The 12,238-nt window shown below is 41.0% G+C and overlaps 1 protein-coding gene across 1 annotated transcript in view; it reads left to right on the top strand.

Annotated features, from left to right (window-relative positions):
• Positions 1-8,407, top strand: part of LOC142159505 (cytidine monophosphate-N-acetylneuraminic acid hydroxylase-like) — a 158,814-nt gene extending 150,407 nt beyond the window's left edge. Inside the window, exon 14 of the mRNA XM_075214400.1 lies at positions 8,135-8,407. Within this exon, the coding sequence (XP_075070501.1) occupies positions 8,135-8,246 (112 nt within the window). The 3' untranslated portion in view covers positions 8,247-8,407. The remainder of the gene's footprint in view (positions 1-8,134) is intronic.
• Positions 8,408-12,238: the final 3,831 nt, after the last annotated feature.

The raw sequence follows: 12,238 nt of genomic DNA, 5'->3' as shown, positions 1-12,238 counted from the left end.
AGCAGAGTCCAGTACACGGTCCAAGGTCATACACAGCAAGATCAATCCGAAGGCAGAGAAGGGTAACTGAGCAGGGAGCAGGTGAGTATGCACAGAGCAGGAACTATAACCAGCAGTGAGGCCCAATCCTCACTGCCTTAAATACTATGATGGACAAATCAGAAAGGAGGAGGACAGGGCTGACAATGAGCCTCAGGAGGCTGCTAATTAATTACTAGCTGGGAACTAGCATAGGTAATAAGGTAACCAGGAAGCATGTATAAAAATAAAAGTGAACCAGTTTAAATCATATAGGAGCTCCCCCTGGTGTTGGAGGATGTCACTACACCCTCCTGCATCTATGCAACAAGGATAATCCCAAAGAATAAAACCAGAGCATAGAAATAGAGCACGCGCCCGGCTGCTAGATCACGCCAGGATGTGGCGTACCACCGCGGCTCGTGACAGTACCCCCCCCCCTTGAGGAGGGGTTAAGGAATCCCTTAATCTAGGCTTATCTGGAAACTTCTGATGAAAAGCTCTTCTTAACTCATTGGCATGCACGTTCCTGGCAGGTATCCATGATCTTTCCTCAGGGCCATAGCCCTTCCAGTGAACCAGATAGTGGAGTTGGCGTTGTACCCATTTGGAATCAAGAATCTTTACGATCGCAAATTCCGTGTGACCATCCACTATCACTGGGGCAGGTTTGCTTGGCTGTTTCCTGGGAAACCTCCGGGAAGTAAGAGCTGGCTTCAATAAGGATGCATGGAACGTACGGGGTATCCTTAAAGAGTTGGGAAGTTCCAACTGAAAAGCCACAGGGTTAATCTTCCTGATTATCTTAAATGGACCAATGTATCTTGGTCCGAACTTAAAGGAAGGCTGGCGGAGCTTGATATTCTTAGTGGAGAACCATACTCTATCGCCCTCCTTGAACTTACAAGGACGTCTGAAGCGATCCTTAAATAACTTGGCTCGAGACGCAGCTTGCTTCAAAGATAAGTTTATCTTTTTCCAAATTTTCTTCAGAGAATGAGCAATGTGTCCGATCTCAGGGTGGGTGGGTGGGATGATGTCAGAAAATGAAACAGACTAGGGATGTCTCCCATAAATGCAGAAAAATGGGGCATAACCAGAGGAAGAGTGTGGTGAATTATTGTAGGCAAATTCCGCCCATGGCAGGTATTCTACCCAGTTGTCATGTAATTCAGAAATGTAGCATCTTAAATACTGTTCCAAAGACTGGTTTACCCTTTCCGTCTGTCCATTAGTTTGTGGGTGATAGGCTGATGAAAAACTTAGTTGAATGTCAAGCAAGGCACAAAATGATTTCCAGAACTGGGCCACAAATTGAGTACCTCTATCTGATACAATATTAGTGGGTATTCCATGTAGTCTGAAAACATTTTGAATAAACAGAGGAGCCAAAGACTTAGCAGATGGTAGCTTAGGTAAAGGAACAAAATGAGCCATCTTACTAAAGCGATCAACTATCACCCAAATGCAATTACACCCTTTAGACAAAGGCAAATCCGTAATAAAATCCATGGAGATGTGGGTCCATGGAACACTGGGCACGGGTAAAGGCATCATCTGTCCCATGGGCAAATCTCTGGGTGTTTTCACCCTGGAACAAATCTCACAGGACTGTACAAAGTCTCTAACGTCTTTCTTCATAGAAGGCCACCAAACAGAACGAGAGAGTAATTTGATAGTCTTGGTGATACCTGGATGTCCAGATATTTTGCTATCATGGACCTCAGACAAGACAGACTGTCTCAGACCAGCTGGCACAAACAACAAATTGGGAGACATGGAAGCTGGTGCCTGATCCTGAACTGCCTGTAACTGGGTTGCCAAATCCTGAGTTAGCCCTGAAACAATGGTTTGAGAAGGTATGATAGGAGTGTTATAAAGGGGATCCTCATGTTTTTGTAAAAAACTTCTGGATAAGGCATCCGCCTTCAAATTCTTAGAACCAGGGCGATATGTGATCACAAAATTAAATCGAGAGAAGAAAAGAGCCCAGCGTGCCTGTCTGGGATTCAACCTCTTAGCAGTCTCAATGTATTGGAGATTTTTGTGATCCGTGTACACCGTTATGTTATGCTTAGCGCCCTCCAGCCAATGTCTCCATTCTTCGTATGCCCATTTAATGGCCAGTAACTCCCGATTTCCCACATCATAATTTATCTCTGCTGCTGAGAATTTCTTAAAAAAGAATGCGCATGGGTGTAACTTTTCATCAGAACTGGACACTTGTGACAGAACTGCCCCCACCCCAACCTCAGAAGCATCCACTTCAACAATGAAAGGTAGCTCTGTATCAAGATGTTTGAGGATAGGAGCAGAAACAAAGGCCTTTTTTAGGGTATCAAATGCTTTGACAGCTTCTGGCGGCCATACCGCTGGATCAGCTCCTTTCTTAGTTAATTGAGTGATAGGTGCCACAATTACCGAGAAATTACGAATGAATCTTCTGTAGTAGTTAGCAAACCCAAGAAACCTTTGGATGGCTTTTAGGTTACTGGGAAGGCTCCAATCCGTGATGGCTCGGACTTTGGCTGGATCCATCGTAAATCTGTTGGCAGAAATGAAATACCCCAAGAATGCCACAGTGGAGACTTCAAACTCACATTTCCCTAATTTGGCAAATAGATGATTGTCTCTAAGTTTCTGCAGTACCAAACGGACTTGTTCCCGGTGTTGGGGCAAGGACGAGGAATAGATCAAGATGTCATCCAGATATGATGCCTTAAATACTATGATGGACAAATCAGAAAGGAGGAGGACAGGGCTGACAATGAGCCTCAGGAGGCTGCTAATTAATTACTAGCTAGGAACTAGCATAGGTAATAAAATAACCAGGAAGCATGTATAAAAATAAAAGTGAACCAGTTTAAATCATATAGGAGCTCCCCCTGGTGTTGGAGGATGTCACTACACCCTCCTGCATCTATGCAACAAGGATAATCCCAAAGAATAAAACCAGAGCATAGAAATAGAGCACGCGCCCGGCTGCTAGATCACGCCAGGATGTGGCGTACCACCGCGGCTCGTGACATAAAGAATGTGTTAGTGTGTATTGATGTGTTTTCCGGTTGGGTAGAAGCATATCCGGCAGCCACTAATACTGCTGTGTTCACTGCAAAGAAAATTGTACAAGACTTTGTGTGTAGGTTCGGTATCCCTAAATATGTGTAAACTCATGGGAATCAGTAGCAGACATCACACCCCTTACCGACCACAAGCCAGTGGTAAGGTGGAGAGAGTAAACGGTACTATAAAGAACAAGCTGGGTAAGATAATGGCTGAAACTGGGTTGGCATGGCCTGAGGCTTTGCCGTTGGTCCTCCATAGCATTCGAACCACTCCTAGACCTCCTCTTAATCTGTCCCCCTTTGAGATACTGTTCGGACGACAGCCTCATTTGATCGTGAGTCCACAAGACGACTTGAAGTGTAATAATGAAGTGACTGTACAATATCTTATAAGAATGAGTAGACAGCTAAAACAACAACAACAAAAACTAAAAATGCTGTCACCTGGTATGCCAGAGACGAACTGTCATGATGTTGAACCTGGAGACTATGTTATGATCCGCAATTTCTTACGTTCAGGTTGTTTAACAGACCGTTGGGAAGGCCCGTACCAAGTGCTGCTGACCAGTACTACATCACTGAAGGTTGCAGAGAGAGACACTTGGGTCCATTCCACCCACTGCAGGAGAGTCCATAATCCGGAGAAAGTGCAAGATAAAACTAAGACCGACGACATAGAGCTGTCACTTGTGAGCCTGTTCCGGGAGACCTAAAGCCTGCAGTCGAGACATCTGAACCAGAGACGTTGCCTCAGAACTATCTTTCCAGCAATGGAGTGGCGGTTTTTGTTTTTCTTTTGTTCCAGGATTTTCCTTGTTTTTACTCTTTCTAGGACATTCTATTTTTGTGAAGGAGGATGGAGGACGGAGGAGAGTTCTGGGACTGATACTGATGAAATGGAGGCCGAAGAAAAGTTAATAGGATACTCAGAGCAGCCCATTATCAAACTTGGTCCAGGGGTTATGAAAAGGTCTGCTAGCTCAGGAACTCGGAGGCAGTGTGAGGGGCTATTGTCTGATGAGTATTGTATCTGCAAGTTCTGCGACTCCCTAGTTGAAGAGAGATGCATCCAACGATGCCAGTCCCCCAGTACTCTGAATATAGGCGGGCATCCTTTGGAGGATTATCACTCCCTGGTGGGTAAGGTACTAAACCAAACCGAGTGTTGGGTGTGCTCTCACGTGCCTCAAGGGCAGCATAATATAGGACTAGTGCCATTCCCTCTAAACATATCTGAAGTACTCGAATTGAGGAGTGGGAGGCCCATAGAAGGGAGGTACAATAACACTAGATCCCCTAGTCTGACGCTTCGACAATACTCCATAGGCAGATCTTTGCTGTGCCTAAACATATCTCATGCAAAGCGCCTGGAGAATTGGGAGGCTGACCTATCAGATCAGACAATGGCTCGCCACACTCATTTTGGAGGGAGACTAACAAGGTCACTACTAGGCAGGAATGTTGATGGAGGTCACAAATTAGGGCGTATAACCAAACATAAGAAGGTATCCATTGGAAAAGTCTCTACAGATAAATGTAAAAATGTCATTAATGCCGACACGTGTCTAGAACAAATGGAGACACTAGGCATAGGTAGTTTTATCAAAACTCTGTGTGATATAATTCATGGGCATACTGCTCCTTATGTTCTCCCTGATGATGTGTATTTTGTTTGTGGAAGGAAAGCTTATTCCTGGGTGACTCCGAGTTCCAAGGGCTTGTGTTTCTTAGCTAAACTTGTTACTGAAATCATGACTATTACTCATGAAGAAATGGTTGGTATTCACAAAACTACATCACCACCATACATACACACACAGTATGAACACCGTGGCAAGAGAAATATGATTCCTGGTGAGGAACCCATAGCTACAAAATTGATTAGTGAAACTGCTGGTTTCCAAGTTATGGTTGCTCTAGATCTCACCAGGACCGCTCGGGGAACATTAAACTTTAAATATATCCAAGACCTAGCTAAATTAATAGATAATATCACTGCGTAAGGGAGCTACAAGCATACAAGAAGGAGTTGGTGCAACATAGACTGGTACTAAATTATCTCACCTCTATTACTGGTGTGTACTGTGTGACACTGGCCACCCAGTTCGGTGTCAAATGTTGCACGTACATTACTAATAATACGGATGACCCTAAAGAGGTTATAAACCGGAAGATGGATGAAATTTTACATCTGAAATGGGAATTTCGAAAGAGCCATAATTCTTCGTTATATGAGGTCGGGGAAAAGGTGGCGGGTTGGTTCTCGTGGTTGAACCCTGTGAAATGGTTCTCCGGTCTGGGGGAGTGGGTACAGGAAATGGTTGCTAGTGTAGGTAAGCTCCTTCTCCTTATACTGGGTGTCATCTTTGCAATTGGTTTAGTTGTCAAATGTGTTCCTACTGTGTTGAAGTGTGGAAAACGGTCTCATGGGAGTAACACTGAGAAAGAGACTGAAAGGGTGGTACCAGATACCGAGATCATGGTCTGTAAAGAAGTATTGTATAATCCTGAACTTGAAACGGTGATTGGGTGATAGTTTAGTACACTATCAAAGGGTGGAGCTGTCAAAGTCAGCAAATTGGATAAAGTCATTTCAATTAAAGTCTAGCAAACTTGGTTGTCTTTGTCTGAAAAGATGCGTATGGTACGCATCTACGTACAAGAGCACGATACGGCGTGAAAGGGCGTACGCATCCACTACACGTGGCAGCAACAGTAATTGGTCTTTTACCATACATTCGCACAAACACGCATACTTATAAAATAGTACACATTAATGGTAGTTGCAACACATAGTCAGTTATGTCGAAATATAGTAGTATTTATATGTTATATCAGACTTACATGCATATTAGTGAAATACACAAAACAGGTTGAAGGAATCACCACTCAACAGGTTGAGTGGTATCATAATGAACCTTGTTACATATCCTACTGTTTGGTTCACTCTGCGAGGGAATCGCGGAGTGCATACACAAGTTATGAATGATAGGGAATTATGAACTACTTAAGACTAAGGAATCCTGGCGGGAAGAGCAGAGCATACCCCCTGCAGAGATGACCCCCTCCTTTGGATTCCTTAGGATGAACCAGCCAATGATTGACAACCCCTTGGACATTCTTGAGACCTGGACCAATAGATGCAAGCTATACCATCTTCATTGTATTACTGTATTTGATTGTGTATACAAGCAGCAGCTTGTGATCCAGAGTGCAGACATCTTGTCCCCAGACTTCAGGATTGAATGACTGCACTGGATCCAGAGCGCCTGCGATAAGTAACGGCTGTATTTACTATTACTTCGCTTGAGCATATTATTCTACTTATTACGAACAAATATTTGTGCTTTGGAAACACAAATCGAGGTTCGACAATCGTTATTGGTTAGCGACAATACGCACATAACAGTGCTTATACAAATCATGAGATTAAAAACTCGCTTGATGCCACTTCATTATAATAATGGTCCTTGTACACATTTAATCATGAGGTGCTTAGAATCCACTCCCTTTTTTAATAATGTAATCTATTCATTCACAATTTCTCTTTAATACTGAAGAATTTAGGTTTGATTCAGCTTCTTTGAACAATTCTAAAGGGTTTTAATCTGTTAGTTAGAGGATTTAGACGTTTCTTTACTTGAGTTTATTATGTTGCAAATAATTATTATTACTAAGCTACTTTGTTCCTCTCTTGCATTTAGCTAGTACCTCTGTGTGTTAACATGCACTCAAATTTATACTCAAACTACTTTAGAGATATCACTTTTAATTAGGGGTGAGCGGGTTCGGATTTTTGAAATCCGAACAGTGCCGATCCGAGCCCGGATCCGAGCACTGTTCGGGGATTCCAGCCCAACGCAAAACTCAGAACGAGGCAAAACGTCATCATCCCGCCGTCGGATCTCGCGAGATCCGGATTCATATTATTCCCCGCTTCCCGCCGCCATCTTCATTCGGGCATTGGAGAGGGAAGAGGGAGGGTATGTGGTGGTGTCCTCTGTCCTGTTCAGTCCAGTGGTGCTGTCCGGTGCTCTGTCCTGCTCAGTCCAGTGGTGCTGTCCTGTGCTCTGTCCTGCTCAGTCAAAAAAAAATCAGAAACCAAAACCCAAAACCTTGAGGGGGGTGTTTTGGCAAAACCCATTAGAACCCAAAATCTGAAGGTAATCAGAACCCAAAACCCAAAACGTGAAAAGTGGCCGGTGCACATCTCTACTCTTAATATAACGTATTTTCTAAACTACCATTCTTAAATAAGCGTAGTATATATTGCCTCTATTCTCTCTCAAGCTGTATAGCAACTGCAATTTATCCATATATAAAGATGACTCTTCTAACATAGCTAATGCCTTGCGGTAATATACAACATACTAAGACTATTTATTCTAGATTTATTTTAGCCTTTAATATCTGTAGAGCTATTGCAATATGGCATTGTATGAAGGGTATTCTTTAAAAGCTAATCACTCACAGTAAAAATGGCATTCTAAGACAAACGTTTTAATTGGCAGGAAGACGGGACAGTCCCGTCAAATCAGGATTGTCCCATCTAAATCAGGACAGTTGGTAGGTGCGAGGAGATCAATTCTCTATTAGTGGTTCTGGGGACATGACCTTTCTGTTCCCCAACTCTGTGTTTTCCTTTATGCAGTCTTGTCTCAACTCCTTTTTTGTGTCTGTATCCTGTTTATGTTATAATTTGATGTCTGCCATTGACCTTTGTCTGGCTGATTACCCATTTCGGTTCTGAACCTTTACAATATGATTGCATGTTCCTGACTTCAGGTCTGTCTGACAGTTCTCTTGTTGTGACTTACTTTTATTATATCCGTCTAGCTATGCCCATGAGTCATAAAACCTCTTTGTAAAATCTCCCAATAGACCTATCACATTAATTAATGTCCATTTAATTGTATTGTCCATCAGTTACTGATCAGTGAATCCCTTCTGTTCATCACAATATATATACTGCATATATGCATGTACATTTACAAATGTATTTTAATACACCATTTCTAGCAATCACTACATGTTCTTTCTCTGTGTTCTAGATTCTGGAACCATTTTCAGATCAAACTGCCTCTGTCACCACCTGATTGGGATGCATTCTTGGAACGAGAGAAACAGAAGGGAGAGATGACACAATACTGCAGTTTGATGTAAATTATAACAAATAAATTGGCTGCACAACTTACAGTCCAATGACTCTCAAAGTTCCAGAAAACAATATACCCTCAGCTATGAGACCTGAATTGTATGAAATATTAATTTACAGATTTACCTAAATTGCATAAAATACATATTTACAGATATACCTAAATTGTATGGAAATCATATTTACATTTTTACCTAAATTGAATGGAATATAGATTTACATTTGTATGGAAGTCATATTTACAGATTTACCTAAATTGTATGAGAAATATATTTAATCTTTTACCAAAATTGGATGAAATACACATTTACAGATCTATTTTTTTAATTAAATAAACTTCAATTTTTCTCCCAAAATACTGCCCAGTTTAGCTTTATCTAAGTGAGGGGACATCCGGACTGTTATTTTATTAGATATGTCACTTTTAGTGTATTAAGCTGTTTATTACATTGCTTGGAGTTTTCCCAAAAATCACTTCTAGACCAACGGCTGGCACAGATTGGGCCTTGTCCTATACTTTTAATTGGATTAGTTCAGCGGAGATGTGCACTTACAGGCATATTCCAAGTTATGTACTATACTCCACACACACACACAACTGCCACCTGCAATTAACCAACCTCCACATGCAGAGTACTCCTTAAAATTGAAAATAAATAATTTTAAAAATGGGTCAGCATGTCCCACCCACAAATCCTCAATTAGCTCCAGTGAAACTACAAGCACCAGCATGCCCCAGCATCCAAGGTCCAAGAAGAATATGGCTTCCAAGGCATGTAGCAACCAGTATATCCCAAAACAAATTAGACGCTATAGAAACATGTGACTGCGCTAGTAACCTGTCAGCCTATGTGAAAAACTAACATAGTAGTCACATTACTTTACAACTTCTATTGTTACTGTTTATTCAAAATTAAATTAAAATAAAATAACCACAGTATAAAAGCACATAAAGCAAATGCAATAGTCATAAATATGTTCTGGAGTGAATATGGGGTGTATATGCAGACACTGTCCAGTTGTGGACATAAACAAAGAACAAGTATGTGTTTTAGGGGCACTCAAAGGATAATTGGAATATTATAAAATTTAAAGTTTATTGATATACATTAAAATAATTTCACATAGTGAAATGATGATAGGAGTAGTGAAATATTAAAAACTTGAAATGGAATAAATGACCAAAATACACAATATCTGGTAAAACTAGCAGACATACTGCCAGAACGCGCTAACCCTCCTAGGATTAAATATAAATTGTCAATGGGTGCTAGGTTTTATAGATCAACCCAAACACCTAGCATTCATGATACAATGGAAGGATTAATATTCTCAAAAGGTTGACTCAATCTGAATAGAGTAAGACACTTAATAGGAACTCTTATTCCTACTAATCTTATAGCAGCAGAACTACATATTCAGTAAGAAATAGCAATACCGAGCAAACTGGACCAATGATAGATTAAAATAATTGTAGTATGGAGCAAAAAACTCTACAATCTCCCTCTAGTGTCATGAAACAGTAGAGCAGCCTCAATATACTATAAGAGTGAGGTATTAATAAGTTACAGCTGTCTCTGTCAGATTGATTATCCTAATAGATTGAATAACCCGTGATTCATCCACTCTTTATACTCAAGAATTATCCTGATCTAATATAAGTTGATCCAAGTTAAGGAATTTCCTCACTAGGAAACAAGTTATGTAGAGTTATTATTGAGCAAAATCACAGATCAACCTAAATATATTGTAGATATAATGTATCAAAGCACTACAGCTGTCTCTGCTGCATATGCTTGCTTAATAAGTGAAATGGTCCGTGGTTAGCCCACTCTTATTGCTAAGACACTGAGTATTGCCTCGATCTAAAGTAAACAGGAATTTCCTTGCTTTCACTACCTGTTGTTGCTGGTGTTTTTAGTTGCCGCTTCTCTGGATCTTGAAATGTTGGGCGCCCTATTTGGAAAAAACTTGGTACATGTAATTTAGGAAACTCCAACTATTTCCTGCATTAAATCAATAGCACCCATGTTTAATAATGAGGCCTCTCTCCAGCCCCAACCTTAAAATAATAGTATTTACATTTGATAAATAGATCTATTGCTCTCTATTTTAATAAATCGAATAATTTCACTTCAGCCAGCCCTAACATTAAATTAATAGTACTCATATTTAATAAATAAATTAACCTGTTTTCCTCACTTCAAACAGCCCCAGCAATAAATTAATAACTGTTACATTTTATAAATATAACAATTTCCCACAACCATTTTGGGCATTAAATAAATCATATTCACATTTAATAAATAGCCCTCCTCCCAGAACTCAACCCCACATTCAATTAATAGCTCCAAACCACCCCAGAATTAAATTCAAGGTCAAAGGTCCCAACACATCACTATAAATTAATAGGCCCCACTATTAAATTAAATAGCCCCACCATCACCCCACAAATAAATTAATAGCACCAACCATTAAATAATAACCTACAGACCCACAGTCCACCATTAAATTAATAGCCTACCTCCTACCCAAATTACAGTAGAGAGCCCCCACACCGGTAATAAATTAATAGTATTTACGTTTAATAAATATAGCTATTTCCCTCAAACCATCACTACCAATAAATAATTCCTATTCACATTTAATAAATGAAACTCATTCTCTCCAAACAGCCCCACATTCAATTAATAGCTCACAAACCACCCCAGCATTAAATTAAAGGTCCCATCTCTCCATCTTAATAGATGACTCCACTAATAAATTAAACAGCAAACCAATAAATTAATAAATTAAATTGTCCCACCATCACCACACAAATATAATAGCACCCATTAAATATCTAGCCTCCACCTATACTCCACACTAAATTAACAGAATGTGGGTGGGTAGTTTTGTATTAAACCCCCCCTCCCTTCCCTCACACATTATATTAAGACCCCCTTCTCTCTCTCACACATTATATTAAGACCCACCATTCCTCACACATTATATTAACATAGCCCCCCTCCCATACCTCACACATTTTATTAAGACCCCTACTCCCTTTCTACATACGTTATAGTAATATACTCCTACTCCCTTCCTTCACACATTATATTAAGATCCTCCTTCTCCCTTCCCACACACATTATATCAAGACCCCCTCCCTTCCTTCTCTCATTATATTAAGACCCCCCATTCCTCAAATATTATTTTAAGACCCTCTTTCTCTCACACATTATATTAGCATAGTCTTCTCCCTTCCCTCACACTGTTATGACTTACCTGTCCTGGCTCCAGGTATCAGCTCCCATGACAGCTGGTCAGGGCGGGTTTTTCAAATCTGATCCTGTATTTAAACTGCCCTCTGACACTCGTTCAGTGTCAGAGCAACTTTGTTGTCAGCTCCTGACTTTTGGACATGATCCCTGTGTCTCCTCCAGTCGCTTCCATTCTGGCTAGTTCCTGATCCTTGTGTACCGAACCGTTGACTGCTGACTACTCTCCTGATTAATTCCTGTGTACCGATCGTGGATTGGCTTCTGCCTTCTGCTAGTGCCCTGTCTTATAAGTGAATATATATTGCATCAGGTAGACAATCCCTCCTGATTTATTAAGTACAAGAGAGTCCCCTTTTAGACGAACGAAATTATATAGTGACAGTGTTGCATTCGTGTTTGCACTTACCTGAAAGAGTTAATGTGGGGTGTGGGTCTGGCCAGTGATGCTGAGGGGAGGTTCTTGTGGCTTTGTAGGCGATGCATTTCCTGGATGAGTCACTCGGCTGGCAAAATCCCGCCCACCCACGCCATTTTTAAGGAAGTGTTAGTGTTTAATGGTGGTTAGCATAATGCCGGTTGGTAGGTTACATTTTGGGTGGGGAGGAAGGCACTGTGATCAGCGGCTGATATAGACTGCTCTATCGTGATTGGTCGCAGGTATCTGTCCCCTTACAAGGCAATCTGTTACTCTTGTCCCTTCCGTGGGGAGGGGCCTCGCCTGGCTCAGTGAGGGGGAG

This window comes from Mixophyes fleayi, chromosome 5 (assembly GCF_038048845.1).
Source record: "Mixophyes fleayi isolate aMixFle1 chromosome 5, aMixFle1.hap1, whole genome shotgun sequence".
Classification (NCBI taxonomy): domain Eukaryota; kingdom Metazoa; phylum Chordata; class Amphibia; order Anura; family Limnodynastidae; genus Mixophyes; species Mixophyes fleayi.
Note: the sequence above shows the minus strand (reverse complement) of the source record. Positions and strands in the feature narration are given on the sequence as shown.